The sequence below is a fragment of the Oryzias latipes genome, chromosome 2 (genome assembly GCF_002234675.1).
Source record: "Oryzias latipes chromosome 2, ASM223467v1".
Taxonomy (NCBI): domain Eukaryota; kingdom Metazoa; phylum Chordata; class Actinopteri; order Beloniformes; family Adrianichthyidae; genus Oryzias; species Oryzias latipes.
The window spans coordinates 21,920,509-21,946,252 of NC_019860.2; the positions used below are offsets into that span (position 1 = coordinate 21,920,509).

Sequence of the window (25,744 nt, forward strand, 5' to 3'; positions counted from 1 at the left end):
GAAGCTTCCTCTGCTCTATTGTGCTTTCTAGTCTTAAAAAATAGTTACAGAATTTCAATGCAGCCATTGCAATGACTTTGGTAAACTATTTCAAAGGGAGTTTATGTTTCTACCATCACAAAACAACAGTTTTGTCAACACTAATGATTTTTTTTTGTCTTAAGTTGCAGATAATAAAGAAAAAAAGTCACCTTAACTGTGTTTTACCATCTCATTTATCTTGATTTAGGACTTCCTTGGTGAGGCTTTGGACAACATCGACTCACGCTTGGGTACGCTTTTCACTTTTCATTACCTGGATTACTCAAAGCACAGTTCAGAGCTTCGCTACACGCAATCAATCCTACATGGCATTGCCTTTTCTTTTTTCTAGGAAATTGATTTGTTTTCAGCGAATACTGAACTCAGACTGCAACCTTTTATCCATATCGGTCCCTCAAGGTGAGTTTTATCCACAAGCATGTTTACTAATAACAATTTATGAAGTATTGTCATGAAAAAAAGTGTCAGATAATACACAATTGTGCAAAAACACGTATGGATGCCTCTCAGGAAGTACACAATCTGACTCATGCAGACCACAATCGGCAGATCTGGCTTCCAAAATTAGATTTATAAGCGCCAGACTATCAGCTTCAAAGGCCGCAGATGCGCCAGTAATGAGCCTTTTTTCAGCAGCATCGCGGCGATCCTGCAGACGGAGTTGACTCCATCCGAGGAAAAACAATCACCAGTCGCATCTGAGAAGCCGCCGTAATTAGCAGAGCCGGCACCTGAAATAGCTCGGACGCATGAAACGGCTGAGGAGACGAGTCCGTTTGGTCGCCTCAAAGCGAGTTCATCTGGATCAAACTGACTACTCCAGCTGCTGGAAACCATACGGTGCAGGGAGCTGGTTCATATAGGTCGAGCTAAGTTATTCATGGGCGTCACGGCAGCAGGTCTCTGGTGGTCCTCCAATATAGCATCAGATACGGCCACCATGCTAATTAAAACGGCTTCCTGCCTCAGTGTGAGCCTGTTGTGTCTTTGAAGCACAGGCACGTCTAACTATAGCCTCAGACACACAAAGACACACACTTACTGTACGCCACTAACATCAAGCCAACGCCACAACGGCTCTGACTCGCCTTTGCCTGAGCGGAAATCAGGCGCGCTTTGCCTCTCGGTTCGAACGTGCAAGTACAGCGTTGGGTGGGTGTCGCCGAGGTCAACGGCACGCCGGCGTCACCATGAAGGTACTTATTCAAATGAAACGAGGGGGAGGGAGACGGACCCAGAGGAAATCTCCAGCCCGGCTGTGCGATGCTGATAACGCAGGTTTGAGGGCCGCGGAACAAACAGGAGTCGGAGAGGGTTCAGAACAAAGCCTGGTCTGTAAGACTGCAGCACAGGGAGCAACAGCTGCCTCGGGCTGGTACTGAGTGTGTGTATGGGGGGGGGGGGGTGTTGATATGGGGGGGGGGTTGCCATTGGGACCCACCCAAAACCAACATTTCCTGTAGTGTTTAAGGTCAACAAAAATACAGTTTTTCTCAGACGGTGTGTGTGTGTGTGTGTGGGGGGGGGTGATCAGTCTCAGGTGATGAAGAACGGATCTAAAAGCCGCCAAACCAGAAGGATCCAATGTTGACCTTTGACCTCCTTAAAAAAAACAGAATCTCCTGTTGGTTTTGGATGAGGATCCACCCATAACCCACACTTCCTTTGGGTTTTTGAGGTACAGTTTGGAGAAAAAAACCCCACAAAGGTGTTTGGTCTCAGGTGGTTTCAGGTCATCAAGTAGAGCAGGGATGGACAAAAACCAAAGACGTTAGAGGATCTAGATGCCACCAAACCCAAAGGATCTAACGTTGACCTATAACCCCGAAAAAACGCAGACTAAACAGGAACCAACACTTTTTTTTGGTCTTTGAGGTCAACAATTCATCACAGATGGTGAAAAAAAACCACGAAGGTGTTCGGTCTCAGGTGATCAGGTAGAGCAGGGATTGGTGAAAACGCACAAGCAAAAAAAAGAGATGAGGATCTTAGCCACCAAATCAAACCAAAAGGATCTAACGTTGACCTATAACACCCCCCCCCCCCCCCCCCCCCCCAAATGCAGAGACTAAACAGGAAGTTCTAAACACAGTCCTGTATCGCGTTGACCCTAAGCTGTGGGCCGGTGTTCCCGCCTCCTGCGCACACACCTCTGGCCCGTGGCGGCCTGACAGGTGGGTAAAACGCGGACAACAGTAAAATATGCGTCACTCACTCTCACTGTCTCCTCGCATTCACGTCAGGGCTGCTGCTGCTTCACTGAGCTCCAAACTGCGCTCCCATCGCTTTCCCTTTTCATGAATGTCACATGCAGAATAATGACTGGGAGGTGGGGAGGTGGTGGTGGTGGGGGGGGGGGTGTCTGTCATCCTTCTACTGAAAAATTCATCTCTGCTCTTTTTTTGTTTGTTTGTTTTTGGCCTTCAAGTCCAAAAACGCAGCAGGAACCTGGACGACCAGTTTGGAGTTTCTGGATGGAGTCCAATCCTCTGATCTCCTGTGCAGATTTACCAGCTTCTCTGCCAAAACAGACCCCGCCTCACCCCCCTCACTCACCCCCCATGGGGGGGACCCCCGACCAAACCACTCCAGGGCCAACTTGTGTTGGCTCCATTTCACTTTTCTGCCTGAGGAAAAAGAGTTCCTGCAGGTTCCACTTACATTGCATGAGTAAAACAACAATAGGGAGACACAGGGACGCCCCCCCCATCATCTCGTCCTCCCTGCGCGGACCGGAGCCGGATCCCGAGCCTCGGCGTCTCTCCTCACACTTGTTCCCAACTCTGCGATGATTCATCCACCATCCGGGGACCGTCCGGGCGCGGGAGTGGAGGGATGGAGCCACCGGACCGCCCCAGCGGAGCCGTTACGGCGGCGGCGGAGGAGGAGGAGCAGGCGGCGGCGCGGCGCGGAGCGGCACGGCGGACGAGCCGAGGCGCGAACCCTGGAGGTCGGAGAAACGTCAGGCGAGGAGGAGGCGAGCATTGGCCGCCGTCACGGACCAGAATGAGCGTCCTCCGCTCCTGCCGTGCGGGTTTGTTCGGTTGAGGAGGGGATGGAGGGAGGGAGGGAGGGAGGAGGAGGGGAGGGCGGGGTGAGCGGCGAGAGGAGCGGCGAGAGCGCAGCGCCGCGTCCGCAGCGCGCACTGCACCGCCAGCTGGACAGGAAAGTCATCCTGACGCGGGTCCTTCACGCACACTTGTTCTCCAACCGTGTTTAATGTATTCTTTACTATCTAATGCATGATTCAGTCCTGGTTTGAGAGTCCAGGTCCAGCGGGTTTTCAGTGGGACCTGGTCTTGGTGTCTGTGCGTAAAATGCGATAAAATGATCCTATTTCACATTTTCGCAAATCAGATGAAGGTTTCACAAATCAGAGGCTGCGTTTAATGTATTGTTTACTATCTAAATCACAATTGAATCCAGGTTGGAGCAGTACAGGTCCTGTGGTTTTTGAACAGGACCCGGTCCTAGGTGGTTTGTTCACAAAGCGAGACACGCGCCTGAACAGGAAAAAAGTCCAAAAACTTCAAATAGGAACATTTTTCTTTAAATAAACAAAAAAATGTGCCTCAGAGGTAAGAAAAATACCACAAACTCTTAGTCACTATTTCTTAAACTAAAATTGAAAAACCTTTTAAGGCCAATTTCAACATAAAATAGACCATGTTCCTAGAAGTGTCTTTCACTTTCTTAAAATTCAGTTCTAAATTTTACAATTTTTCCAAAATTTCAACAAAATTTCTTTCATTTATGTAATTTTTGAATCCCGATTGAAAACTTAAAACGGTTTTCATTTAAATATACAGTTTGGACACTAAATCACAATAACAAAAATCAGTATTTTATCTTCCTTAATACCAAAACTGAACGTTTTTTCTTCCTTTGTTTCCTTTCAAAGTAGAAGCAAACAAACTAGAATAAAAAAAAATAATAATAATAACTTTATGTACTTGAATACACTTAAAATAAAAAGAAAATCCACTTTTAACCTGAAGCTGTTTTCACACTCTGAAACAGAAAGGAGAACTGAGGCGCATCATACATTCATTCCAGACTCCAGTGCATTATCCCTGAGTGTTTTAGTAGCTTTTCAAATTTAATTACGTTGGAGCGGCGGGGTTGCAGCTGCAGCAGAGCAGCAGGCGAACATGTCGACTGTCCTCCCACATGTCTGGGTGTGCCTGAGCTGCAGCAACAGCTGCAAGGCCGTCTGCTCCACGTATCATCCGTTTCTGTCGTTTTTAACGCCAACTTGAAGATATGAAGAAGTTCAAGTTAAGGGGAGGGTTTGTGGGATGACTAAGAGGAGGCTCATTCCTCAAAAAGCAGGAGAAATCCCAAACTTTTGCGCTCTGGCTCGCCTCGGAGGGCTGAGGGCCACCTGTTACAGTGAGCAGCAGCTGCCCTTCGGCCAGAGCTCCTGTTGTTGATCTGCTGACACGCTCCAACTTCTTCATTCCTGTTTTTCACGCTTCAACAAGCTGAACGGAGCAAGAAAATGAGGCAAAGCTGCAGCAGAGTCCGAGTTTGAGAAGTCGTTTGTGTTTATTGAACCCTCACTTGAGCAGGTTCAGACCAGGAGGACCAGGTCACTTCCACCTGTGCAAAAAAAAAAAAACAACAAAAACAAGCCTATTCTACAAATAAAAGCAGACACACTTGAACCTGGGAAGGTCACGAGGCCGTGATCCACGTGACCTTCCCGCGTGGAAAACTCAGAGGGGTCTGTGTGCGGCGTGGGCGGCAGAGTTCGGAGCGTCAGCTGGAAGCAGACGGGGAGCATGCGGCCCTGCTGCCTGCAGCCGGTTCGCGAAACAAGCTCGCCCACGCCTTGATGCTTCTGGGCGCCAGTTTCTGGTGGTACGCGCTGTCTCCTGCCAAGTGAACCATCACGCCATTTTTAGTGACTGCAGCTAGTATCATTTAAATGAAGCCTGACTTTGAAGGGATTCTCTAAAAGGGCATGACATCACCTGCAGGCCGTCTGTGAGTCAAGGTCAGAGTTCACGATTTTGCAGGACGAAGCTGGATCCATGTGGGAGTCGAGGGAGCCACTCTGATGTTTTTAAGGTGGCATCTTTCTGAAGATGGAAGACATTTGTACAAAAAATTAATCTTAAATTCTTTTTTTAATTGTCCTTCAAGAAAGACAAATTCATCCTTCTTGTGACTCTTGACACAAAGCAGTGCTGTGCTGCGCTCCTTATTGATCCGCCAAAGGCGTTCGACACTGTGGACCACATCGTGTTAAAACAACGGCTCATCAGTTTTGGCCTTTCAGATCACGTAGTCTCTTGGCTCACCAAACACTTTAGTAACAGAGCCCAATGTGTTAGCCATGACGGTTTGTGCTCTGCATTCTTAACCCTTGTGCTATCTTAGATGACCCTCCCCTTCCATTGACGTGTTCTCCCTACCATGTCAAAGGTGGATAAAGGTGGAAAGATTTCATGTAATCCATGGACACCAGTAAAGATCACAAATCATTGAAGAAAAAAGGTTCAGAGCACTGTCTAGTGGGTCTAGATGACCCAACTCCCAATGTTAAAGTGCCTAGGATAGCACAAGGGTTACATGTACACAAGGGAGTGCCACAGGGTTCTGTATTGGGACCCCTTCTATTTGTAATGTATATCAGTGATATAGGTCACAGTAGCCCCGTTTACATGGGCAAAAGTAATCGGAAAGAATGCCTGATCGGAAAGAAAATGCGTCATGTAAACGCGCCATTCGGAATAGTCAGGCCAGGTCAGACTCGTTCGGATCAGAATTTCTTTCAGATCGAGATAGGTGGGTTATACCGATCGTTTATCCAATCGTGGAGCATGTAAACGGTCATTCCGATCGTGTGTCACTACTGCTCTGGTTTACGTCACGCATGGATGGTGTTTCGCTGAGAGAAAGCTTTGGAGCGCATACGGGACCGACCAGCTGCTCAGCGGACGCCCCGTGAAAAGCGCAGCTCCGCTCTCGCCCCGCTGGCTCTCGCCTCTCTTTCACCCCTCACGAGGGAGATGCGGGGCAGGAGCACTTCGTGCCCCCCGAAACCCAACGAGTTTGAGGAAGCAGAAATAAATGTCGCTCAGTCCTTTTCAACACTACTGCGCATGCCCAAATGATTCATTCCGACCGAAAGTGTGAGCCATGGCACGTTTGTTCTAATCGGAAAAAGGTTTTCTGATCCCATGTGCACGGGTGAATTTTAACCCGACCATTGATCCGATCAAGATATTCTGCCCATGTAACCGCGGCTAGTGTGTCTGATGCAAATATGAGTTTTACGCTGATGACACAATTATTTCTTGCTTTGACCCATCCCCCAGCCACTACTGTAAAATATCTGCAAAAAGGTTTTGACACTGTGTACGGCACACATTTCTCCAGCTAAAGTGACTGGTTGATGCGGACAAAACCAGATTAATATTGTTTTTGAAAACACCACAAGTTTTTCCTACAGTTTTTTACTCTGGAGGGAAATGAAATGGAGGAAGTTCATGTGTACAAATATCTGGGAATCTTGATTGATGATGAACTCTTATTCAAGCCCCACATTAAGAAACTAAATCTGAAACTGGATTTTTTATTCCGGAACAAGTGTTGGCTTTTTGGGGGATTAAAAAGCTACTTTTTTTTATCCATCTTAGATAATGGAGACCTTGTATACATATGAATGCTACAGCTCAATGTTTGAGTTGATTCTGTGTGTCACGCCGCTGTAAGGCCTCGACTCATCATGTTGTTTACACATCTCTCCTTGGACTTTTAACTTCCTAAATTTGTAGCTTGATCAAGCAGAGGACTGTAGAATCATTCGGACTGTGTTCCAATGACCGCCTGTTGCTCGCCGTTCCATTTGCCCGTACTGACCTGGAAACAGTCTACAAAAATCTGGAAATTAAAAGAACTCATTCCTCTGAATATTTTTAAATCCAGGCTGAGAATGGAGGAGAAAGCCACTTTTAACTGTAACTGTTTTACATAAACTCTCATTTTTATTTATCTTATATTTTAAATGTTACTTTTTTTATTGTAAATGTAATTTATTGTTTTCCTCCTACAGCCAGGAGATTCTTAATTCTCAGTGGGACATTTCCCGGGTAAATAAAGGTTAGATTTTAAAAAAGTTTTTAAATTGCATTAATTCTTTTTCAAAATTGTTGGGAATCAAGAGCAGACGAAAAAAAAATGCAGTTTTAAAAAATACCGTATTTAATACATAGAAAATACGCTGGGGGGCGGGGGACACCAGCTCCCTGCTCCGCTCCATTCTGTTGCATCCACTTGTAGGCAACTAGATCCATGTTTTCCTCGTCCAACCTGGCATCCCGCTTTTGAACCGTACCGCTGAATGACTCAGATATTGCTCGCCATTTTCGTTGCACCGTTAATGTTATGTTGGGAGTGTGAGGGGGCGGAGGAGAGCGCTAACGGCCCCGCCCACAACTAAGAGGTGTATTTCCGCTCAGCAGAAACTAAGTCTTAGTAAACGCCACAAGTTTTTTGGGGATTTTGCCTTAAAACGGCATCATCATAATTAAAAAAGACCACTGGGAACGATTTGAAAATAGATCAAAAGATGTTCGGAGTGGGACTTCAACTTCCAAATTATTCACAAGAAATGTTCTGTACACACATGAAACTAGAAAATCCTGACAACAGTCAAACATGGTGGTGGTAGTATAATGGTCCGAGTAAGTTCCCAAACCAAAAGTGCTCTTTTTTGCCCCCTTTGAAACACAAAATCTGATTTTTCTTTATAGTTTTAAACAGATAAATTTAAGAAAAAATAAAAGAATTAAAGAAATCAAATCCTCATAAAAAGACTTGTCAGAAAAGAACAAAAATACATTTGATGCAAACCACAGGAATCCCTTTATGCTATATGGCAGATATGTATATATATGTTTATTTTGTTTATTTAGGCTAAATGTGATCACTTTTCACTCTTTTTTTTTTGCTTTCTTCAAGAAATTTAAAAGGGGCAGATCAATAAGTAAATAAGTTTCCTTCATTTCTCAGGTAGAAGATTTTCTGTTTCTGTTGTTTTATGGAAATTAAAACAAAGTAATAAATGAAAAGTTTACAACTTGAAACCATCTAAGACGATTTCAGGTGTTTTTACTCACAAGAGGCGTTTATTCAGAAAGGGGCGAGCAGCTGAGGAGACCACAGCGGAGCTGGACGGGCGGAGCAGCTGCTGCCGGGTGGAGACAGTCGGCCTCATCTGTGCAGAATTACGGCTGCCTGTTTGAACGCTAAAGCCTGGTTTGTGGTTTACGGCAGGCTGCAGAATTCTCAGCGAAGATTTGTCGACTTAATTCAAATTAATATGAGGTTCAAAAGCTAGAAATGATGGAAAAATGTTCATCTGTTTCCACCTTCTCCCACTAGCTTACAGCCCTTCCATCCTAACATTAGCGGTGCAACAGAAATGGCGAGGAATATTGGAGCTGCCCAGCCGTGCAGTTTTTCAGATTCCAGCTCAGACGAGGAAAACAAAGGCGCGCATAAATCTAGTGGATGATTCAGAAAGGAGCTTGTGGTGTTCCCGGTCTATTTTCTACGTTACAACAACAATCTGCTTCTGACTCACAACGATTTGAATAAAGAAATACGTCATATTCTCTATCTATGTCCTCCATCAGTAGTAAAATGCTACAAAAGAACATGTTAAAACACCAAAAAACACAATTTTCGTTGAAAAAAATGTCGTTTTTTTACTCGCCCTTCTTCGTTTCTTCATCGCCCCATCAGTCCAGGAAGCAGCTGAAGACGTCAACAAGAAAATCCTAGAGTTTCAACAGCACCTCATATTTATATCACTCAAAAGTCACACGGCTCTGATCATTTTAATTCAGACCAATACTCAAGAAACTAACTAACTAAACCAAACTAAAGATCTAAAATCCAGGTGGACCAAAGTAAGCCGCTCCGTTCCAGAGCTCATAGGACTTTTAGACCTGAAAAAAACCCATCTGGTGTGGACCAAACCGTCCTGGTACTTCTAGTGATCACAGTTTGGTGAAGAAAGGCTTTTTTTAATGCCATTTACTCAAAAGACTGTCTTTATATTGATAGAGTTTTCACTTTCTTCATCCTGGTAACAAATCCTGTGCAGCACAGCAGATCTTTGAGGAGAAACTTCAGTTCCTCAAACAAAACGCAGAGATCCTCTCCTGCTTTGTGTTCACGGAGATCTCAGTGCGATGATAAAGGACAGACTCTGTGATTGAGCGATGAAAAGTGTCCCTCTCCTGTCACTGCATCTGACAGCTCTTTGTTGTCGTCTCCACGTGCGATCTCGTCACGTTTTTCTCCTCCGCCCGGACTCAGCACACCGTCTGGAGGAAACGGATCAAAGCTTCCTCCACCCTCATCCACGCTGAGGCCCGTAGCAGCCATCCCCGCTTTCACAAAGTAGCCAGAGGTTAGGATTAAAAGCGTTGCACTCGTTATAATGTTGGCATAAACATGGTGGTGGTGGGGGGGGGCAATCTGTAGGAAACAGGAGGTCCAGCTCTCCTGAAGCCAACATCAGACAGTGACGCTTCCACGTTTGCACAGAGTTTTGAGCTTCATTTGATCACCAGAGGTGGGGCATCAATTCTGCTAAATTTATGGATTCGTTCTGGCTGAAGCCCCCTCCTCCCCTGAAGGCATAGAATATTTTAGCTCCAGCCTTTCTGGCTCTCTCTCTGCATCGTGTTCATTAATAGAAACACTTAATTTGGCAGCTGACGACACAGCCGCTCTGTCCTACTTTTTAACTGATATCCAGTGATTCTGGGAATTGAAGCTGCACTTTGCTGAAGTCTGAAGAAGCGAGGGGATGTGACAAGCTGCCGCTGAACATCTGCGGGAGGATTTAGGAGGCCTCCATCACCTGACTGATGTTTGCAGGTTTTTTTTTTTTTCCTCAACATCATCACTTTTTTAGCCTCGACCGAGCTGAAAGGGCAAAAATCTGCTTCACGTCTCCAAAAACTTTCTGAATTAATCTGATTTTTCTGGTGTTTATTTAACTCGTTTAGCCAAAATGTTTTTTTTAACTCTGCAGAGGGACATTTGTGGGCAGAACTGTTGCCACTGGAGCAACCCCACCCCTCCTTCCCATCACCCATGACTGAGAGCCCTCTGTTTGCATGCTCTCCAGCTAGCTTACAGCCCCTTCATACCCCCAACCTAACATTACCGACGCATTAAGTAATCTGTACGTTTTCATCTGCTCCTGATTCACAAAGATCTGAAGAAAGAAATACTCCGAAATGTCCTCCGTCATCAAAAAAAAAAGAAAATGTCACAAAAGCATGTTTAAAAACACCGTTTTCATGGAAGTGGCTCTTTAAGCACCAAAGAAGATCCATGTCATCACTCAGACCTTCAAAATGTGCATCCTGGTTCTGCAAATCCAGCTGCAGAAGTGCAGAGCAGCATTTTTGGATTTAGCTTGCAGCTTTTGTACTAAAAAGGTTGCAACGGCTGGGGGATCTGAGGTTAGGAAGCACCATCGAGCCATTTCCCCCCCTTCCCATCTTCACATTTCACTCAGCTCAGTTAGAATTTCCATCCGAAGCCAGGATGTCAACTAAAAAAGTGAAAACATTTTCATTAAAAACGGACTAAAAAGCTGTTTGTTCCCTAGAGATAGATCAATTATATATTTATTGCAAAAGTAAACATTAATTTTATTTTAATTTATTAAGTTTTTTAGCCCAGCCACTTCTCAGGACCATATTGTTTTCTGGGGTTCTTATTCTAAGTCTTGCTCTCCACGATCCAAAACTGTTTTTTTTGTTTTTTTTTAAATTCGTTTTCATGTTGGGTTGAAAAGCAGAGATTCTCCGACAGTCTGGGCAGCTGCAGAAGAGACGTTTTTCACAGCTCACTGGACGCCGTGATGAGATCCAGAGAGACGTGCTCATGTGCTGCAATTTGCACAGATTAATAAATATCGGACAGGCATGCTAAATAACCTGCCTACTTAATTATGTAATAAATGACAGCTGTCTGGAGGTCTTTTTGTTGGGTTTTTTAAATATTATTTTTGCAAATTTGTAAAAACATGATCCAGACTTTAAACTGTCTTTATCATTTGTGAGACTCCAAGTGAGACGTCCAAGTGATGTGCAAAGTCACAGAGGACACGTCGGAAGCAGGTCTCATTGGAGAAAAGCTTTAGATTTGTGCCTGATCAGATCTTCTTTATTGTTTTTAAGGTTATTGGAATCTGCAGAGGAGTAATAACAGTGTTTTCAAATATTGCCTATAGGTTTATGGACTTATTAAATCTATAAAACCATTTTTATAATTAATTGTGGTCCTTATCTCGTTAGCATGATTAAAACTTTCCTTAAAAACTCATTTGGGCCATGTTTTTTTTTGCCATGTAGTACCTTATCGTTCCCCTAGAGGGAGTAAATGGGTTTTTCCCAGGCCATTCTAAATGGCTGCCCCCGTAACACTTTTGGCGGGAAGATGTTTTTGCTAGTTTACATAACTTTATGATGAGAAGAACTCATTTATTGTTATTCTTTGTTTGAATGACTGCTTTCTGTAAGGAAATAATTCAAAATTTGTTCATAATCAATTTTTTATAATCCAGCAACACCATGTCAAAAATGGGTAAATAAAAAGCGTTTTTTTCCCTGAACACAACACCTTTGTATCTTAAACTAACATTGTTGTGAGCAAAAACTTAATTACCCAATGTATCATAATTGATATTATATTTATGTCATTAATCTCAAAACTGATATTGCTAAGAAGTTATGAGTTTAACTAACTAAACTCCTGATTTAAAAAAAAGAGTGTACTTTTTTTGTCAATTATTTAGTATAGTTTGTTTTATATGGTTATGAAAATTATAAATTATATTTCTTTCCTTTTGTATCCTGTTTTTGCATTTGAGTCGTGGAAAAGGGGCTTTATTTTAATTCCCCTTAAAGCATTTTTTTTTTACATAGATGACTTTTGAAAACAGTTGAAAATATTTAGGACTATATACAACTTTAAACTAGTTTTTCCTGGATAATCATCTTTTTCCCCCCACTTTTTCTGCGTAATTAGAAGAGAAGATACTCACAAATGGAACCCTGTGGAACCCCTAATCTGATCAAGTGTAAACAACAAGTGTAAACAATTTTAACTAATTTTTCCTGGATAATCATCTTTTTTCCCCACATTTTTTTTGTGCTAAATTAGAAAAGTGTAAAACGTATACATGTGAAGCTTTGGCGTGTTACAACAAGGTAGATCGACTAACTTACTGGTACGCTGGGTTGTCACATCATGCTTCCCACCATTTTCAATTTGGCCTTCGCTTTGAACCAATAGATTAATAGGCTGCCCTCTTCTCAGCCAACCACAATCATTTATGTCTTTAAATTTATGAATGGTCGTCCCTCTTTGCACTCTTGCTACCCTCCTCCACCCTGTTCTCCTCTTGGAGCGATGCTTTATTAATGTCTGACCTCTAACCACCGTCAGCGTTTAGGCGTTTATTCATCTATGGTCAGAGTTCGTCCCAAGCACGCCAGGGGCCCAAAGCCTAACCGCTGAAGATGATGGACTTATTATATGCAAATTAAGCTGATGAGCTGCACATGTGGTCTAATCTTCTTTGACCATCTCTTTCTAATTAACTAAAATCAATAACCTCGTCTTTAGCAGACTGGACTCCTTTTATTTTTTTGGACTTTTCCAGATGTTTTCATTTCTTCCTCTGGATGACGGTAAAGTTTCCTGTTAGAGAATCATGTTGAGGGGAGAGCCGGTAGGATGAGGTGTCTTTTTTTTATTTTTCCCGTCCTGGGCTCTGCTTTGTGCTGTTCGCTCCTGTCATTAACATGCGTCCTCACGTGCATCTCCAGATGCAATTTGAAGAGCATAAGGAATTGATTAGAGATGCCGCAGAGCTCCATGTTATTGCTCCTGTGGTGATGAAGGACACAAACAGAAGCGTTTAAACTTTCATCAGCTTTTAATCTGAAGATGGTTTGGGATGCAAAACACGTTCTCACTGTAAATATGGGACAATACATGACATATCCTTTTTATTTCGCTAAAATGTCCTTATTTTTGGGTAAAACTAAACTCGGGAACTTCTGGTGATTCAATGCAGGTTTATTGCTTTGTTTCAGATCTATTTTGTGTTAAAGAAGCCATTTCCCCCCTAAAATGTATCTGCATAACAACAAAAGACAGACAAACAGACAATTACCTCTAATATACTTTCAAATGGTAAATAAAATCATACTTTCTATTTTTTTCCTGTAAACTTTAGTTTCTGAAGGAATAAAGGAATGTTACAATTAAAAAAGCACATTTGTCCTGATATTGTTTTGTCATTTCCAGTCTAAATTTCTTGTCTTTTATTTGAAGAACAGGGATTTTAAGCTGTAATTTTTCTTTAAATGCTGATATTTTTAACAAACGTTCTGACAAACATGTTTAGGCCTTATCTGTCTTTTTTTTATTTATTTTAGAACATGCTCTAGGCTAATTTTCCCATATAACTTAGATTTTTTTCAGTATTTAATTATTTGTCATATTTTTAAACTAGCCTAAATAAAAAAAATCCTTGTAACTTATTATCCAAATTATATTATAAAAAAAAAATAAAAGAAAATCATTCATACGTCTACGAATTAATTTTGTTGCATTTGATTTTCTACACACATCATTATGTATGTCGTTCTCACTCCTGCCCAGTAGACGGCAGTAATGCGCTGTAGACGTTGGATTCCATCCGCCAGATAAACTAAAAGAAGAGTGGCGAGAAGGATGTGACGTCATAGCAAACAAGAAAGTTGTCTCTGACGGGTAACCTTCCGAAAATGATTATCTAGGAATGTTTCATTTATATTTCCCGATGTGAGTGAGTCTGCGGGACTCGCGTGGGGAGTGATGAGCAGCAGTTATCCCACGCCAGACTATTCTCACGCGGGACGCGGAGAGTTCCGGGATGTTTACGAGCCCGCGGAAGACTCGTTCCTGCTCATCAACGCGCTGGAGAGAGACGCGGAGGCGCTGCGGAGCAGCAAGTATGTGAAGCTCTGTGAAACCCAAAGTATTTGGTTCCTTTCTCCTGTTCAACAGAGCTGCTGTGGGCGTTGTTTGCAGCCCGGACGTGTGTGTGGAGGTGGGCAGCGGGTCGGGGGTCGTGTCCGCGTTTCTGGCATCAGTGATTGGACCCTCAGCCTTTTTCATGTGAGTCAAACAAAGAAACAAAAACACAATAGTATGGTCCTGAGTGAGTCATGTTAACATCACATCATCTCATGTTAAAATGAAACCCTGAGTCATGTTTAGAAACTTAATCATGAGTCATGTTTAAATTAAGTCCTTAGTCAATTATAAAATCAAATCCTGAGTCATGGTAAAAATCAAATTCCGAGTCATGTTTATTATCTGTCATGTTAAAATTAAGTCTTTAGTCATTTGAAAATCAAATCCTGAGTCATGTTTAGAAACTAAATCCTGAGTCATGTTTAGAAACTAAATCCTGAGTCATGTTTAGAAACTAAATCCTGAGTCATGTTTAGAAACTAAATCCTGAGTCATGTTTAGAAACTAAATCCTGAGTCATGGTAACATCAAATCCTGAGTCATAGTAAAATTAATTCCTGGGTCATGTTAACATCAAACCCTGGGCCATTATTAAAATCAAGTTCTTAGTCATGTTTATCATCTGTCATGTTAAAATTAAGTCCTGAGTCATTTTAAAATCAAATCCTGAGTCATGTTTAAAGTTCACCTCCCCTCATCTTTGGATCTATTTTCAAAGCATTCACGGTGGCCTCTGATCTATCATTAATCCAAAGTCGGGTTTTTAACGAGGACATAGTTTCTGCAGAGTGGCAATAGTTCATTAAAAATGTGCCTCTAAGTTGTGGGTGGGGCTCCTAGAGCGGCAGTGAGTCTCCACTGATATCCCATCATCCCTCTGTTTTCACTCTCTCCTGCTAGCTTACAGCGCTTCACAACACCAACCAAACATTAGCGGTGCAGAACCCAACATCACAGCTTTCCAGCTGGGACTTTGGCTTTTCAAGTGTCATGTTTTGTTTGCTCCTGATTCATCCCAGTTTCGATAAAGAAATACTCCTAAAATACTGTTTTAATTCATAAATAAAGGTCCTCAAGAATACATGTTAATAACACCAAAAACCAATTTTCATTGGAGAAAGCCTGAGTCCTACTCAGATACCTTATTTATATAGAACACAGTAAAATCAACCTAAACCACATTTGCTTTAGTGCTGTTTCACTTACTTCAAAAATATTTAAAGCTTTATTATTTATATTTTTTAATTACAACAATTCAAGATTTAAACTAATATATTTTTGTCAGAAAGTAAATGAGATACTGATGAATAAGGGAAAGACACATTTAAACGCTGCACTTTCTGTCATGTTTGTTTGTTTGTTTGTGATTAATTTGTTTCCAGATAAATTAATAGAATTCTTTACATTTACCATTCGATGATTTTCCAGAGGTTTCTACCGTCTGAATGCTGTACACACAGCTGACCTGTTTCCATAGATATCAGGGCTAACGATGACTTTGATGGTAGTTTTAGATTGATTATTTAATTGGGGGGGTGGGGGGGTTGGAATCACACCCTCCTTGTGGAGCAATAAAAAGCATTCAGTTGTCCAATTCTTTACAAAATAAACCTTAAAAATGATCACATTTGCTGAATATTTAGTATAAATTTAGACTAAAAGAAAAAAAGACTAAAAGCTGCTTGTTGCAGTTGCTTCAGTTGTCCACCAGATGTCACTATGGTACTAAAAGATTTTTCTATCCAATGTCTTTTTTTTAAAGCAATATTTGTATAGGTTGGCATTTTTCCATAGCAACATTTATGCTCTTTTATCGTCTAAATCGCACTCTTCTAAAAGATGCAGCTGCCCTGAGTCTGAGGAGTTTCTCTGACTTTCCGTCCTTGTCCTCAGATGCACAGACGTGAATCCCGCGGCAGCTGTGTGCACAGCCAAGACGGCGTCCTGCAACGGCGTGTCGCTGCAGCCCGTCGTCACAGACCTGGTAGGACCCCGGCACCACGCCTCCTCGTGGATCTGAGTTTGACAGTTGCTATTTCTTTTTATGTCAGGTGGAGAGTCTTCTTCCTCAGCTGAGCGGGAAGGTGGACGTCCTCCTCTTTAACCCTCCTTACGTGGTCACTCCTTCAGAGGAGGTGGGCGGAGCTTAGTTTGCGTTGCAGGCAGTTGACCTTCAAAGGTGAATGGTTGCTAATTTTTTGTTTTATTTTTCTCCTTCCAGGTGGGCAGCAGAGGTATCGAAGCCGCCTGGGCGGGTGGAGAGCGTGGCAGAGAGGTGACGGATCGATTCCTGCCCCTGGTGGGGGAACTTTTGTCCTTAAAGGGCGTGTTTTACCTCATCACCATCGCTGAGAACGATCCCGGTTAGTTCTTGGACAGAATCCCCGTTCAGGAAGGGTTAGGGTTACAAATGTACCATTTGTGTCCCTTCAGAGGAGATCATCCGGCTGCTGAGGGCGTCCGGCCTGCAGGGGGAGTCCTGCCTGTCTGCGAGAGCCGCAAACGAGCGGCTGGCAGTTCTCCGCTTCCGGAGGAAACCCCGGACGTGAGGGAGGCGGCAGTCAGGAGCTCCGCCTCCTCCTGAGAGAGCAGGACCTACTCTCCATCCTCCGCGGCTGGGACCGTGGACGCTCTGGAGCAGAGACGGAACAAAACATGCAGACGTTCTGTCATCTTCTTCATTAAACTTTGTAACTGCGTCCCTGTGATCGTGGAGTGTCATGTTTCAGTTAGAGGTCGGCAGGTTCTAGCCATGTGCAGAACCGCTAACCCCGCCTGTACGTCCGGTTGTCAAGGTTCTTGAACCCACAACGCAGTCAAAGAGGGAAAAACCTCTAGAACGCTCCAGCACAAAGACAACCTGTCAAGGTTGTCGGTGTGATGTTAAAAGCTCAAAAGTTCCATGGGAAGTTGGCCAAGTGGAAAATGTCTCGGTGGTGTAGCGGGTCAGTGAGACATGCTGACATTCTGATACCCAGGGTTCAAATCTTTAAGGTTCCAGCCTTCACAAGTTCATGGTCCTTGATCAGGTTTATGTGATCGTATGCAGACCGTGTTAAAGTGCAGGTTATAGCTCAGTTTGAGTGACTCGCTCTCTTGAGCACAAGAGTGAGGGTTCAAATCCTACCATCTTAGTATGTACGGTAGCTGTTTTTTTTCCAGCGTTTGGAGCGTTTCTTCACCTCATAAGAACCACCAGCTCCTGCTCAGGTGCAGCCAGAATGGTTCAGTGGAAGCATTTCAGACATTACAGCAAAAGCTTGATGGTTCAAATCCCACAGAGTATCTTAGTGTAACATATCTGTTTTTTCCAGTGCGTTAAACGTCTTCAACTAATATGAGAGACGTGTTTCAGGTCTGATGTGGACAGAGTGGCTCAGCTGTTAATGAATTGATCTCCTGAGCAGAAGAGTGAGGGTTCAAATCCCACTGAGCAGCTTTGTTAACAAGCTACTATTTTTTCCAGAGTGTGGAACATCTTCAGCTCATAAGAACAAAGGATTGCTGTTATGTTCTAGGAAGTGTAGCTCAGTGGTAGAGAGCAGGTTGTTAACTTTGGAAAGTGCTGGTTCAATTCCCACAGTGAGGCAGAGGCAGTCTGCCAAGTAGAAAGATAGGTGAGGTCAGAGACAGCAGGTGGAGTAGGGATACTTAGGGGAAAAGGAGCTGGTCACACTTAATAAAACTCAAGTGACCAGCCCCCTGGAGAAGTATAGGCATGCCAAGAAAACTTTAATTTGAAGAAAGTTGCACTAATCTGAGAGCTGGCCATTAATCTTGAACTTTTCTTCCTGTGGCCAGCCTCACCTTGCTCTTTCCTATTAACTATTCTACATCAATGTTCCTATCAGACAGAGGTAAGTTAGTGCCTCTGACCTTCTAAGGAATTGAACCAGCACCCTCATACTATTTAAAAGCCCTGCACTCTACCACTGAGCTATACTTCCTATACCATAACAGCAATCCTTTGTTCTTATGAGCTGAAGATGTTCCACACTCTGGAAAACAACTTTAGGCCCATCAGGCCTAAGAATTGAACCAGCAACCTTTGGAGTTGGCAACAGCCAACAAGTGTTGTGAGCTATTCCACTGTCTACATCACAGAACGTCAATTCTTATCCCTTGTGCTATCCTAGGCACTTTAACATTGGGACTTGGGTCATCTAGACCCACTAGACAGTGCTCTGAACCTTTTTTCTTCAGTGATTTGTGATCTTCACTGGTGTCCATGGATTACATGAAATCTTTCCACCTTTATCCACCTTTGTCATGGTAGGGAGAACACGTCAATGTGAGGGTGGGGTCATCTAAGATAGCACAAGGGTTAATTGAGTTATTTCAGGAAAAACACCTGGACCTAAGAATGCTGGAGCAACAAATGGGAATTGAACCCTGAGCATAGGGCATTCACAGGCACTTAAGACTGGTCCAACTCAGGAACTGAACCAGCAACCTTTGGGTTTGACAGCAGTTCACCTCCAGTGTGAGCTATTCTGTCTCTGTGCAGCAGTGTTCATAAAGATCTTCTTCCTCTTCTTTCAGAAAAGCTTTTAGAACCTCAAAGGTCTGAGCAACAAATGGGAATTGAACCCTTAGTGGTAGAGACGTCACTCAAAAAACAGCTCAAAGCCCATTCTTGACCCCTCCAAGTGGAAGTCATGTCTGTTGACAGTTTAGAGTCAGTTTGACATCTTTCCTTTGTGCCTTTAAGCTCTGACATCCGCCGCGTGGTTCCACAGCCGCTTATCCACAGATCAGATGGTTTCTCTTTTTTTTTTTACACAGACACTGAAAAAAACAGGAAGAACTCTGCCTGCACGTGACAGGATTGTAGCGAGCAGCCAATCAAGGCTCTTGCTGTTGAAGCAAACAGAACAATCATTAACCGCAGAGCAAATCCGGCTGAGGGTTAAAGGTCGTTCTGAAGACCTTCTCAGTCTGACTGTCGCCTCCAGAGACCAGACCTGACGGCAAAACGCGCGTGAGTCTCAGATTTCTGCTCAACTTTCACTTTTCTGACGAGGACATGTCAAGACAGGGGCAACATTTGCACTTCCTCTAAAATAAACACAAAAACAAAACTAGAATACAGGACTCTTATTTTCTCAAAAAAAAGACCAAACCCAAAACATCTTAAACCATAAACAGCAAATCAAAGATGAATAATCTTGAAGTTCTGATTCATATCCTCCTGATTACACATGCCTGAGCATAAATATCTTCCAGTTACTACATTCTACTGAATGGCATCTAGAGGACGTCTGGGCTTTGCAATGATACCAAATGTAAAGGGGTGGGGCTTTTGGGAATTGTAGTTTTTGGTATATCTAAGCAAAAATTGAACTGAACGCCATTTTTCCTCTGGACAATATTTGTGTTTTATGAGGAAAATTTAATTTAATTTAATTTAAAAAACCTCCCTTTGATTCGGCCAAACTGGCTGCTGCTGCTCTTCAATCTTCTGTAACCACTCTACAAGTGACACATTGGTAAAAAAAACGCACGCTTTTTTCAAGATGGCGGCTTTTCTGTTGGTTCTATCTCATAGCAACCATTTGATTTTTTGCTCGCTTGGGGATGACGAGCAGGTCTATGTACTTTTGAGAAGAATCTGTAAAAGTAAACATTTGGATTTCCATAGCAACAGAGGTTTTCGCCCACATTGGTAATACAGTCATATGGTTTTGTTCAGCTAAAGGTAGGGATTCATGTATTACATTTTCACAATATTCTGGTAAGAAATATGCAAGCTCAAAATGTACAAATTCTAAGACCCCCCCCCCCCCCCCCAAGTATCTTAGGGGTCAATAGATGGAAATCCCTAGGAGGAGTTTACATTTGTAGCTTGAACTAAAAGAGATTTTTGTAACCCTTGTGCTATTCTAGGCACTTTAACATTGGGAGTTGGGTCATCTAGACCCACTAGACAGTGCTCTGAACCTTTTTTCTTCAGTGATTTGTGATCTTCACTGGTGTCCATGGATTACATGAAATCTTTCCACCTTTATCCACCTTTGTCATGGTAGGGAGAACACGTCAAAGTAAGGGTGGGGTCATCTAAGATAGCACAAGGGTTAAAGGAACATTCAGCATGACTAGCTTTTACCGAGGTCAAAGGTCAATGAACCTTCAGTCATGGTTGTAGACTTAACCTTGAGTGTGAAATTTTGTGAATATCGCTCAAACAAGTTTTCGTTTCCCATAATGTTGGGAAATTGTCCAATTTTATACTTTGAGACAGCAAAGCTGTAGGTCCTGTGGCCATCCCATATTAATTTCTAAGCTTCCTTTAGAGATCCCCGACGTGCGTTTTGGTTTTTGACTTTTTGAGTATGTGGAGGGGTCTAATGTTTGCTCAAAGGCACAGCCGGTCCACATCTGGATGGGTTTGGAGAAGGTCATGTGATCAGATCCCACCAAAATGGATGTGAAAACGACAAAAACTTGACAAATGACAAGAGAACTCAGGATAAAAGAATAAAAAAACTGTTTTCCTAAAGGTTAACAGAGAAACGTTTACAGTTGAATGTTTGTTTGAGATGAATCGAGGTCCTCAAACTGCTGTTTCAGCTCAAATGGAGGAGTTTTCGGGTTTACATCCCAGAGAAGTTGTGCGGCGAGTGTCCTCCTCTCTGGGCTGCAGCCCCTCCTCGCCGCAGGTGGCTGCTTACTTTGACGAAAACGATGACCTGCGGCATCTCCGACAGCATTTCCTGATGCCTAAAGTTGCAGATCTTCCTGCCTGTGAGTGACAAACAGAATCAGCATTAAGGTCTGCCTGCACTGGAACGCACCAATGAACGGTTTTCACGGCTCTGCAGCTGACCTGTCGCTCGTGGACGGCGGCGAGGAATGCATCTACCTCTGTGGAAACTCTCTGGGCCTTCAGCCAAAGATGACCAGGAAATACCTGGAGGAGGAGCTGGACAAGTGGGCCAGAACGTACGTCACACCTCAGCGTTAAATAAAACCAGAAGAACATGTCGGTTTGTAATGGAAAGTCTTTGGAACAGAGGAGTTCACGGTCACACGGACGGGTCCCGGCCGTGGGCGTGGGCCGAAAACAACATCGAGGACCTCATGGCTAAAGTAGTCGGTAAGAAACCCACAACGTTTTTAACGAAAGACTTATTCAGAACTTAATCAGAACCCGCAAATCAGCTAAAAAAAGGGAGAAACTTTCATTTTTTTCTACATTTGCAACAGAATGGCTGCTGCAAAAACACGCAAATAAACTCACAAGAAATAAGAGCTATGCATTATAGATGCTTCATTATAATGTTATAAAATTCAGGAAAAACAACTTAAAAGTTATCATTTGACTTTTGGAATTGAATCAAAATAATGTTTTGCCTTCTCAATTTACTATATAATCCATAAATGTTAAGTATAAATATACTTTTTCTTAAAGTAGATACAGTAAAGTTACCTTAATATATTAAACGAAAAATATATTTGGAGTTTTATGTCAGTTTTTTGATTAAATCCAACATATCTGGCAACAACGGCGTCACATGAACCCAGAAATTTGAGAAATATGAATACAATGATTCTTTTTTTTTTTTTTTTTACTTTTTGAGTTTAATAAAATAAAATAAAATAAACAAAAGACTAAAACAAAACCTATAAACCACTTAACACAATGATGTTGCAACATCCCATAAACAAATGTGCCTTGAATTTATATTTATTAATAATTGAGAGACAAAAAAAATGTCAGGAAGCAAAAACAGAAAAAAATAAATGAAAATGAGAAAAAAAAGAGTCAGATTAAAAAAACTTTAACCTAAAAATCTAAATATTCCTTTACTGCAATCCATCCCTTGTTTCTCTGTTATTTCATTTATATTTTTACAGTTTATTGTAGTATATTTTCTTGCAAACATCATTACTATTTAAAGTAAATATCTTTGTTCCCCTTTTGAAGATGTCATTAGTTTTTACACCAAGTAGATATCGGAGTATATTTGAGAGTATTTCCTTTTGAAATTAAAATTAACTCCAATTCCAATCATCGTTAATGAAAAATGTTTGAATTCAAGGAGAAACTACCTTTTTTTTTTACAAAACAATAACAACTAACAACAAATTTAGACAAACGCTTTTTAAAATATGAATGAGAAACAAGAAAAACCTGTTAAGTGGAATATAAAAGAATGTTAAATATATTAAATTCAGCTCAACATTTTGACCATTTTAATGTAACATATGCAAAACAGAATTGATGTTTACGATTCGGGTGTGGTAAATAAAAAAAAAAACCTCCGTCATCAAAGCTTGAAAGGTAAAAGAACTTTACTTGAAAGGTCAAAGGTGACGTTTTCTTCTTTTTCCAGGTGCTAAAACGTCTGAAGTGGCTCTGATGAACGGTCTGACCGTCAACCTGCACCTTCTGATGGTAAGACACGCCCCCTTCCTCCTGCAAGCCGCAGAGCAAAACGTAAACAAACAGAAGCCATGTGATCCCTCTGCAGCTCTCCTTCTACAAACCCACCCAAAGCAGACACAAGGTCCTGCTGGAGGCCAAGGCCTTCCCCTCAGACCACGTGAGTCAGGCCGACCGCTGCTGATTTGGAATGATTCTGACCCCCTACAAACACATTAGAGACACTTTAATGAAGATTTATAAAGACTCGTTTAGTTTTAATTGGATGAGTTTTTTTGTTTTGTTATTAAAACACAAATTATTAGATTTTTTTTAATTAAAAAAAAAACATTGTTTTTCTCATAGAAAAGAATTAAATCAATGGAATCATTTTTGCATTAATTTCATTCACATGAAACAGGATTTTGGGTAAAGGGGCGGGGCTTAGACAAATCACTGATGTCACTCATTCACATTTACGTGGAAATATGAGCTAATTAATTCAATGAAGTGCTTAAGTAAATATTCATGGGATTGAATTTACAAACTGAGGATACATAAGTACAAAAAATCACCAAGTTAAAGCACCCAATTTGTATTGTTTGTAGGATTTATATAAATAATTGAAATAATGTTTACAGGGTCCAAAAAAATCTTGTTTCTTTAGTGTGATGGACATTTTAACTCTCGGGTGGAGGAACTGGCAGGGTTAGGTTTAAGGAAACGGGTGCAGCAACAAACTCAGACTAGCAGCCATCCGCCTTTTCTGCATCCGATCAATATGTCTGCATCACTTTAACGTTTAAACAAGAAAACCTCCTCCCAGCGTTTTAGTGTTTCACTGCCGCTGAACCCCTTTCCTCTGCTTCCAGTATGCGGTGGAGTCTCAGATCCGCCTGCGGGGATTGAACCCTCAGCACAGCATGCTGATGCTGTCACCCAGGGAGGTAGGGGCGTGTCCTCCGGCTGCTTCTTCACATAAAAGGATTTTCAACGTACAGCAACAGGTCTGAACTCAAAGCTTCTGCTTCCTTCAGGGAGAAGAAACCCTGCGGACCGCAGACATCCTGGAAGCCATTGAGAAGGAGGGCGACTCCATCGCCGTGGTGATGCTCAGCGGCGTTCAGTATTACACCGGACAGCTGTTTGACATGGCATCCATCACGCAGGCCGGACACCAGAAGGTAGAGATCTTCAGCACAGCGGGTGGTCGCTTCTGCCTTTTCAACAAGCTTTGACCCTGCAGGAAGGTCCAGCTTAGAGGGCACTACGCTGGTACATCTGGTACACAAATCAATATTCTACCAACTTTTGGTAGATTATTGATTTATTCTACTGAGAACTTCTCTTTGGAGATAAAGCCGATAAGAGTTTTGAATATGGAAGCATTTATGAGTCAAAATGGTTCCAAGAGAATGACACTCGTTGCAATTATTGTTTTGCTGATACAGGAAAACTTTCATGTCCCTTCAGGGCTGTTTCGTCGGCTTCGACTGTGCACACGCCGCAGGAAATGTTGAGCTGAAGCTCCACGACTGGGGCGTCGACTTCGCCTGCTGGTGCTCCTACAAGGTTTTCCTTTCAGCAAGGTGAAATTTTTTTTAGATGCGAGTATTTTTAACCTAATAAATATGCGTATTTGTTCGCCTCCTAGTATCTAAATTCTGGTGCTGGCGGTCTGGCGGCGGCATTTGTCCACGAGAAACATCAACACAGCATCCAACCGGCGTGAGTAACCTGCAGAAAGATGAGGAGAAACTTCCCATTTTGCCGAAAGCGTTTAGCTGAACTCAGCAAAGATTTTAACATTTTAAAAGGCTGTTAGGTTGGTGGGGCCACAACCTCCAAACTCGCTTCCAGATGACAAACGGTAAAGACTTTTTTAATCTTTGCTTCCACCCTTTGGTCGTATTGTCTGTTACAGCCTCAGTTTTCCTGAGGATTTCACCTTGATGTGACTCATGCTTAGGATTATTTTGAGTAATTTTCCTCCATTTTCAGTCATGGAGCTGCAGCCTGGAGTGAGCGGCTTCCGCCTGTCAAATCAGCCCATTCTGCTGGTCTGCCCCCTCCAGGCCAGTCTGGAGGTAAACTTAAGCTGCCCGCTTTGCAAATGATGGGGCCGCACCTGCTGAAGGCCGCTCCCGCTGTTTTCCATCCCCAGGTGTTTAACCTCACCAACATGCAGGCGCTGCGCAGGAAGTCGGTCCTGCTAACGGGCTACCTGGAGAACCTGATTCAGCACTACTTCAGCGAGGACCCGGCTGAGCCTCGAAAGCCCCACGTCCGCATCATCACGCCCTCCGACCCGCAGCAGAGAGGCTGCCAGCTGTCGCTGGCCTTCTCCGTCCCCATCAGGAAAGTCTTCCAGGAGCTGGAGAGGAGGGGAGTCGTGGTGAGTGTGACTCGAACCGCCGCTCAACACTTACAGGGTGGATTATTTTGCATTTGAGCATTTCTTCACTGGTTTCCCAGTGTGACATGAGGGAACCCAACGTGCTGCGGATCGCTCCAACGCCGCTCTACAACTCCTTCAACGACGTCCATCGCTTCATCTCCACGCTGAAAGACGCTCTTGACGCATGCAGGGGCCAGTGAAGAAGTTTGGAGGAAACCCTCCAATGCTGCAACATCGACTGTTTGGGGACAAATCTAAAGACAGCTGACATTTAGAAAAACATTAAAAGGGACAAAATCTAGTTTTTCTCTTCTTTTCCAATACCAAGACCATATAGAGCTGTGTGAACGATGACATGAAATAAAAAAATTGAGCGAATCTTCATTCAAAACGTCAACGTCAAACTTTAAATTTGCACACAAAAAACAAGTGTCTGCATGATTTATGCTTAAAATGTGTGAGATTTTTTGGAAAAAGTAATTTCCTTGCAACCCAATCTTAATCACAAAATAAACTGTAACGGTATTTAATTTAATCCATTTTAGGTTTTGCTGGTTTTAAACCGAAAATGCGGAAAATAACGGTTTCAGTGACTAAATAACAAGTCACGTGATCACAACAATTAGCATCATGCCATGGGAGCTAATTAGCTAGCGAACAACTTTTATGTCGTTGTTCCTCCTCTAATTAAATCAATACACGATGGTCTTATCATTTTTAGCACAACAGACAGACAAAAAGAAACATTTGAGTTCAGTGAAACATAGATTTCAGACCTCTAGCCATCTTTTTGCATCAAAACATCTGAAACCCCAACCCCCGCCTTATGTTTTCATACATTCCATTTCCTGTTCCTGTTCATAAATAGT

General features: G+C 42.6%; 3 protein-coding genes and 1 long non-coding RNA gene across 6 annotated transcripts in view; 2 read left to right on the forward strand and 2 right to left on the reverse strand.

The window, feature by feature from the left end:
- The window catches only part of jam2 (junctional adhesion molecule 2), a 22,140-nt gene extending 19,047 nt beyond the window's left edge, over nt 1-3,093 (reverse strand). Inside the window, exon 1 of one of the 2 annotated variants that reach the window (XM_023965903.1) lies at nt 2,704-3,093. In XM_023965903.1, coding sequence (XP_023821671.1) covers nt 2,704-2,839 — 136 coding nt within the window. In that variant the 5' untranslated portion in view covers nt 2,840-3,093. The remainder of the gene's footprint in view (nt 1-2,703) is intronic. The other variant, XM_023965912.1, reaches the window with a different exon arrangement.
- A 10,710-nt stretch (nt 3,094-13,803) lies between these two features.
- Nucleotides 13,804-16,812, forward strand: n6amt1 (N-6 adenine-specific DNA methyltransferase 1). The gene is made up of 6 exons (XM_004066597.4): nt 13,804-14,087; nt 14,167-14,253; nt 16,006-16,096; nt 16,164-16,247; nt 16,334-16,475; nt 16,546-16,812. Exons 1-6 carry the CDS (start codon nt 13,951-13,953, stop codon nt 16,659-16,661), a joined length of 657 nt encoding a protein of 218 aa, XP_004066645.1. The 5' UTR covers nt 13,804-13,950; the 3' UTR covers nt 16,662-16,812.
- A 2,148-nt stretch (nt 16,813-18,960) lies between these two features.
- On the forward strand, nt 18,961-25,266 carry kynu (kynureninase). Of its 2 annotated transcripts, XM_023965970.1 has the most exons (14): nt 18,961-19,093; nt 20,683-20,856; nt 20,934-21,054; nt 21,126-21,208; nt 22,449-22,510; nt 22,587-22,658; nt 23,350-23,424; nt 23,515-23,661; nt 23,951-24,049; nt 24,132-24,205; nt 24,295-24,347; nt 24,479-24,564; nt 24,642-24,872; nt 24,953-25,266. In XM_023965970.1, the coding sequence occupies exons 2-14, from the start codon at nt 20,688-20,690 to the stop codon at nt 25,073-25,075; spliced, it is 1,395 nt and encodes a 464-aa protein (XP_023821738.1). In that variant the 5' UTR covers nt 18,961-19,093; nt 20,683-20,687; the 3' UTR covers nt 25,076-25,266. The 2 variants fall into 2 exon arrangements, with proteins under 2 accessions (XP_023821738.1, XP_004066646.2); XM_004066598.4 differs by lacking the exon at nt 18,961-19,093 and having other exon boundaries at nt 20,630-20,856.
- Nucleotides 19,195-23,352, reverse strand: LOC111949249. The gene is made up of 4 exons (XR_002875257.1): nt 22,607-23,352; nt 22,412-22,531; nt 20,939-21,034; nt 19,195-20,854 (listed from the first exon to the last, which is right to left on the reverse strand). It is a non-coding gene; the product is annotated as an uncharacterized LOC111949249 (long non-coding RNA).
- Nucleotides 25,267-25,744: the final 478 nt, after the last annotated feature.

Excerpts from the sequence above, each read along its gene's own strand:
- n6amt1 (XM_004066597.4), top strand. The coding sequence starts at position 13,951 with ATGAGCAGCAGTTATCCCACGCCAGACTATTCTCACGCGGGACGCGGA. Across the intron at positions 14,254-16,005 it reads GGACCCTCAGCCTTTTTCAT|ATGCACAGACGTGAATCCCG; the intron begins GTGAGTCAAACA and ends CCTTGTCCTCAG. Across the intron at positions 16,248-16,333 it reads TGGTCACTCCTTCAGAGGAG|GTGGGCAGCAGAGGTATCGA; the intron begins GTGGGCGGAGCT and ends TTCTCCTTCCAG.
- kynu (XM_004066598.4), top strand. The coding sequence starts at position 20,652 with ATGAATCGAGGTCCTCAAACTGCTGTTTCAGCTCAAATGGAGGAGTTT. Across the intron at positions 22,659-23,349 it reads AGGCCTTCCCCTCAGACCAC|TATGCGGTGGAGTCTCAGAT; the intron begins GTGAGTCAGGCC and ends CTCTGCTTCCAG. Across the intron at positions 24,873-24,952 it reads TGGAGAGGAGGGGAGTCGTG|TGTGACATGAGGGAACCCAA; the intron begins GTGAGTGTGACT and ends CTGGTTTCCCAG.